The sequence below is a fragment of the Eleginops maclovinus genome, chromosome 10, assembly GCF_036324505.1.
Source record: "Eleginops maclovinus isolate JMC-PN-2008 ecotype Puerto Natales chromosome 10, JC_Emac_rtc_rv5, whole genome shotgun sequence".
In the NCBI taxonomy this organism is placed as follows: domain Eukaryota; kingdom Metazoa; phylum Chordata; class Actinopteri; order Perciformes; family Eleginopidae; genus Eleginops; species Eleginops maclovinus.
The window spans coordinates 7115068-7121792 of NC_086358.1; the positions used below are offsets into that span (position 1 = coordinate 7115068).

A 6725-nucleotide genomic window follows, 5' to 3' on the forward strand; every position below is an offset into this window, starting at 1 on the left:
CAGGGCAGGTGGTGCAGCAGCAGATACCCTCTATGCACCCTACACTTCTCAGAAAGATTAATGAGATTGCAGTAAACAAATCTGCCCAAACAAGCAAAGTTGAACGTAGGGTTGTCAATGTTGGGAGAAGACTGCAAACGGTTAAAACAGCGGTTCATATTAAAAGTGCATGACTACAAGCTGCTGCTGCTGCTGCTGCTGCTGCTGCTGTGCGGAGTAGCTACCTCAGACTCAGAGAGCGACAGAGAGAGAGATTATTGTGGATTATTGCAATAAAGGTCGATGCTGGATGTAAGAGGGATCAGGGAGGATGAGGGCAAAGGGCTGGCAGCGAGTATTACATCATCTGACTCTTACCATGACATTGTTGGCATCTTTTCGCACGTTACCCCTCAGTTTGAATTGGACCCTCTTTAGAAACACCTGCCCTTTCATAACATTTATTATAAAAGCATAAAACAATATGAATTCTTCCTGTCTGATTTATGAGACAGAAAATGGACAATGTTTGGCTTATCTTTCAAGCATATTGCCACAGCTCTGCCCCCTTGCATCCAATCTGTGGAGCACAACTGACAGATGTGGGTTTTTTTGTTAGGTTCATGAACTGCTTCACTTTTTTTAATTGGTACTGTAAGCTCTTGTTCCCCATCTGTCCTTCCATTTAAAGTTATGTCTGCCAGATAAAAACATCTGTGGGAGTGCACAGTGTCCCCGTCTACAAACCCTAAATTCCCTCAACGCAGGTGTTTAATCTCAGATGTTCTGTCTGCGAGTCAATTTGACACTGGAGGTATATTCTGTACGCAGGTCTTAATGTCAGGGCAGGGAGTGAATTCTGTTAAAATTCTGTTGTTTTGCTCACCACAAACTGCTTTTCCAGACCATATAATAACTGTGTATTAGTGCAAATACAATTGCTACCACGCTCACACTGTAAAACAAATATTGCACTCCAAATTGAGGAAATAGATAACCATTACTTTTTAATCATCATTACTGGTACTTCTTTTTATTGGTCAGCACAATATAAACGTTCAAAATGTGCAAAACGTTGATGCAATTCCAGGGTAAAAAATCATAGAAATCTAAGTTTTCCTACACCCAATGACAGTTATTAGCAAATGTTTTAAGTAGTGGATCAAATTGGATTATATGTTTGAATATATTTTTATCCGATGCATTGATTTTGGTCAGTATTAGACCGGATCTGCATATTACTGGTATGTACTATGTGCCAGTATAAACCATTACAATAAACCATCTGCACAACTGTCAGCGAGATGCAGGCTGCATTGGGTGTTGAATCATATCCTGAATTCTATATAATTTGTATTATTTGTCATTCCTTATGCTTCGATTTTGCACAATGTTTGACTTTCTATTTAATTTTTAATCCAAATTGCTGCTTGAAGTGTGTGAAAAACTTTACATTAAGGGGAAGCAGCCGTTTTGCAAAAATTACTGTGGGTTGTGTGTTCTTTTTGGGAAGTGAAACATTTGTTTTACCATTTCAGTATTATTTTTGTCAAACAGCTTGGGTAAAGCAAAGGGCAAATGTACCGCTTTGTCATATAAGAGAGGGAAGAAGGCGAAATCGGATTGGTTTTGGCAGACACTGAAGTAACAGTATAAGTATCATATGAAATAGTTGTCACTTACAATCACCACAAAGCATGTTTACTCGAACAACTTGTATTGAGTACAGCCAAATTGTAAGAATGACTCAGACAGCGCTCTTCAAAAGGCTTCATTCTGGTAAAAGCACATTTCCCCCCAGTTTTCCGATCTAATACCAACAAATCTGTTCTCCACGAATCAGGTTTATGATGTTTTTGGAGCGGCACTCTTATCGAATCAGTGGTCTGTGGTCACACAATCTCTTTATCCCGATGTTCTTCCAAAGCCACAACAGAGAAATGAGTCAATCCTCATCTACCCACAGTGCAGCAGCACCACTGATATTTTGGGTTTACAAATCCCTGCTTCGGTACAGGAAATCCATAGATGATTATGTCAAATTATTATATAACCAACACGTTTCATGTTTTTATGAATGTCGATTTATTATGGAAGTCATTCACAAGTTAGGATTTTTACTTTTATGGGACATTTGCCAAGGTATAGCTATTTATTTAGCTTAGATTCCAATTCTTGAAGACTTCATGCTAGATAATACATACAGTGTCCTGGTCCTACTTTCCGGTGTCATACCGTGTTGCATTAATACAAACCGAAAGTAAAAAAGTAGCAAAGATTACATTAGATGTTTTATTTAGAGATCAGGAAAATATCTGTGACAAGGATTTTATCCATAAATGAATAATGTACTCCAAAATGTTTACAACAAGTCCAGGCTAAATACTTGATATGTACAATTGTTACACACAGTGATAGCTTATTAAGTACATGATAACTTTTATATCTAAATTTGCATTATAACATGACTTTAGTGATAACAATGTTGTAAGAATAGTTCATAAACAATACAAGTCTTCAATTAGCAATACATTGCAATTCAAAATGACTTATAATCAGATAAAATCAGCCTCAACAATATAGTTTCATTTGTTTAGACACTTTCAATAGTTGCATAGATGTAAAATTCTCTCTGAGAACAACTTCACTTTTCTTAGCAGCACTTTATTCAAATTACAAATGAGTTTGTTCTTAATAAATATGTGTAAAAAGTTAATATGTTGAAGAGCTTTACAGGAACACAGCTATTAACGCATGTTTGCAAAGGTAATTGTTTCTTCTTTCGTCTGCTCATTCATGGGACATCATTCTGACGAACTCTGCAGGAGAGAAGGAGAGTTGTGATTATGGAAGTGAGAAGTATTTATAAAATCTGTGTGATAACATTTTTCTCTATTATTGAAGTCCATTTCTCTGCACCTGACAGACACTTCCTACCTTCAAAGTCTACTGTGCCATCTCCGTTGTCATCTGCTTCTTTTACTATTGAGTCTATCTCTCTCTGGCTCATATGTGCTCCCATCAGCTTGGTCATGGCCGACCGCAGCTCCTCTGTTGTGATCTCTCCGTCTCCGTCCATATCGAACTGACCAAAGAAACAAGAGAAGATTAACAAAAAGTAAAATCAGTGTTTATCCCTAGCTTTGTTAATGATTTGGGACTTATTGGGTCAAATCTGTCATGAATTCTGTAAAGTTTACAGAAAATGTTTCACTCTCACCTCTTTAAAGGCGTCTTTGAGCTCCTTCATGCCAATCATCCCGGACGTTTCTGCCAAAAGCTTCGGTGCCATCAGGTCTACAAAGTCCTCAAAGTCCACTTTTCCACCAACTGATGGGAAAATCAAAATAAAAGATTCAAGAATTTTCTGAATCATCAGTGCAACAAAAACTGGAGAATTCCTCATCAGTTTCTACAGCCGAGAAATCTTTTCTAAATATAGATCTCTGTTGGGACTCACGGTTCATGTTGATATTCTGGCTCAGCTCAATCAGCTCCATCTCCGTGGGCATGTAGCCCATCGTCCTCATCAGATTCCCCAGGTCCTTACAGCTGATCAGCCCATCCTTGTCTTTATCAAATTCATTGAAGGCTTCTCGAAGCTCTACAGCGGCAAAGAGAAATTCACTCAGTCAGATTAATAGTCAGGTAGAGGACCATGCAAAGAGTTTAATTTACTGACAAAAAACATGACAATATGAAGAATATGAAAATTGAATTTACCCTCAATCTCATCTTCAGCCAGCTGTCTTGTCTGTACAAAAGGGAAAAAGCAATTGGTTTGGTCTTTTGTAGTAAGACTCAATTCACAAAATATATGTTTTTTGGTTCAATACAAAATATTACAATAGATTTAAACGGCACAGAGATTAACCTGCGGATTAAAGTGTATTGGCAGGTGCATCACAATCGGCATGAGCATGCTCAAATGTTCTCTTTTCTTCGTCTGTTTCTCTTCTCTTTTTATTTTTAGTTAAAGACCTTTCGTAACATTTGCAAACATCAGCTCAAAATCACCAGAAATATACTTACGATATTCTTCCCTCCTCGCAAAAAAACGCATGCGGCCCCCAAACTCATTTCTGCAAAAGACAAAAGAAAAAACAGTTTGAAGTGTAATTATGAATTGATTTCTGACACATGAAACACAGCTGGCTGGTGTTTGCCAGAGCTAGGAAATTAGGATTAAGACAGATTGAGAGGGATGTGTCTGAGGGATTGACACAATGTATTATCTCTAAAGCCTGTCTGACACCATAAAATTCATTCACATTTCTCAAAATTGTACAAGTGTGTGTTTTCTGAAAGATAGAGTAGGAGCAAATACTCTTCCAATTACATAAACTCAACCAACTAAAAAAGGAAATAAGTGTCATCAGGTACGTACCTTATTTTGGTGATTGCTGTTCATCAGCCAATAGCATCACCTCCTAATCCGAGACCAAGCAGCTGACCCAAGGTGCAACAAGCCTTCTGTTTTCTTCCTGTACTTTATCTTCCTCTCAGTATCGGTCCTATTTCTCCTTGTCCAGGAGGCAGCCCTTTCTCTCAATGTGTGGAGACCCTGTGAGCCCTGCCTGTGGGATGCTGGGAGGTTGTATAAGGGGGTTGGAGGGTGTGGCTGCATCCAGGGTTGTGTTCTCGCTGGGAGGAGCCAGCACTGTGATGGGTGGGCATCAGGTTCATGCCTGACCTAAAGAGATGCAGAGCGTAAGCATTATATTGTAAATAACACACTGCTATCTGAGCATGACAGAAGAGATTTGATACTTGTCAGGTCAGAGGTTAGGTATAGAGGTTCTGTTTCCTTTGTTTGTTGTGAAGTAGTAACAGTATCGCTGTCCAATTCACTGCAGTTCAACACAGCGGATTTAACACTTAAAAGTATTTATTATCACAAAACTAGCGATTTGAGTTGACAAGATTTACCAACAGGGAAAAGCAACACATGTTTGAAATATTTGATACATTTGACGGTTCATGCTTTTGATTGAAGTAATTAATTCAAGAGAATAGAGGCTGAATTGATTCTCTGTCGTATAGGCTCCTACTGTTTTCATATATATGGCAGTTAAACAGATTTCCGATGTATTAAAGAGCCAAAGGCCACTTAAAGCTAATATCCCATTGTGTGATAATCTACGTGAGTATTTTTTACATTTGCTTGGAAACAAAAAGATTATCTTTTCCATGAAAAACCCTGATGAAATGTCAATGGTTAATATCCCAGGGTCAGTCTCACTTCCTGCTGTCATGATGCTTGCATTAACTGGCTGAGCTGAAACACTTGTGCACTGCCTATGGATATTTAACGTGTGTCCTCTCTGACCTTTCCTCTGCCTGATTTTCTCTTATGTAAATTAATCAAGAATCTGTTTGCATAAGAAGCATAATCCGCCAGGCTACGGGGCGAGAGGTAGTAATGATTTTATTATCTTTTTCCCTCCACATTGCAGTGAACCGGCTGAGGGGTTATGCAAAGCCCACGGCGGAGTGGAGAGCTGGAGGAAATCATGAATGAAAACCAAGCAGAGGAAAAGGGAGGGCTGTGTGGTAGATGTATAGTTTGTATTTAAAAATAAATAGATTATATTGATAAAAAATTAAAATAGGTTACATTTTTGGATTAGTACCTGGATTAAGATATTAAAGCATATGAAGGCAAAGCTATTTGTTGACTCATAGTCCCATATTGTAAAAGCTATTGATTAAAAGCTCATTCATCCAAAGGTAATTCATAGTTGGATGTTGACTTCTAAAAAGCTCTGCTGGCTTAAATGAGTAAGAATAAAATGGAGTAGGAGTTTGAATGGGTTAACATTATTTGAATGTCAGTGAAAAGTTAAATAATACAAATAAAACTTGGAATGTTTTAAGGTTTAAAAAAAAAAGCTGATGCTCAACTGAGTAGCTGAAAATGTTGAATGATGCTCATCATGTATGAAAGATTTTAAAGGTTGTATGGAGTTTCTGCCTGAAGGTACAATTAAGTTAAAAAGGTTTAAAATGCATTAAAAGGTTTATATGTAACATTTTCTTCCATGTATTTGAAAGGTGTTTCTCTTGAAATATTGAATATTTCTAAATGAATTAAATGCATTAATGAGATAGCACGCATGTCCTAATTGAGATGAACTTTTTGTTGAACAAATTTAGTTTAATTAAAAATTGAGATGAAGTTTTTGTTAAACAAATTTAATTTAATTAAAAAGGTGGAACTATTTTCATGCAAAATATGTTGCCATGTGAAGTATAGTAAAGATTTTGCTTAAGACCCTTAATTTGGATAAGACATTGTAAAGTGTAACAGCAGCTGCTTGCACATGAGAATAAAAAAAGAGAAAGATACACAGGTTTTGGTTTTATTTGGTGTTTTTCTTGCTACAAACAGATATTTAATGAGTGGATTAATAGAGCGACTGATTGGCCAATCAAGCCATATGTGGGATGTTGAGAATGTGAAATAGTCCAAATTTTACAGAGGTAAAATCACAGAATCACAAACGGTAGATGCAGGGGGTGAAGGCTATACATTATTTTCTATTTATTTTAATCATATACTTCAACGACTTAAAGTAGGTGACAATATTCATCATGAGCAATGTTAAATAAGAAGATCCTCCTTTCCCCTTACACGTATTAATATCACATTTTTTCCCCCATAAAGCCAAGATTATCCCACAGTTACTGTCATTTTAACTTGTGTTGACGTTGTGTTGATGCTCCTCGGCCAGGGGCGGGCGTGG

At 37.3% G+C, this 6725-nt stretch overlaps 1 protein-coding gene across 1 annotated transcript; it reads right to left on the reverse strand.

The window, feature by feature from the left end:
- Window positions 1–2251: 2251 nt before the first annotated feature.
- On the reverse strand, window positions 2252–4602 carry cabp5a (calcium binding protein 5a). Its single transcript, XM_063893578.1, has 7 exons — window positions 4367–4602; window positions 4012–4061; window positions 3703–3733; window positions 3440–3583; window positions 3200–3309; window positions 2917–3064; window positions 2252–2798 (listed from the first exon to the last, which is right to left on the reverse strand). The coding sequence occupies exons 2-7, from the start codon at window positions 4057–4059 to the stop codon at window positions 2770–2772; spliced, it is 510 nt and encodes a 169-aa protein (XP_063749648.1). The 5' UTR covers window positions 4060–4061; window positions 4367–4602; the 3' UTR covers window positions 2252–2769.
- Between the last annotated feature and the right edge of the window lie 2123 nt (window positions 4603–6725).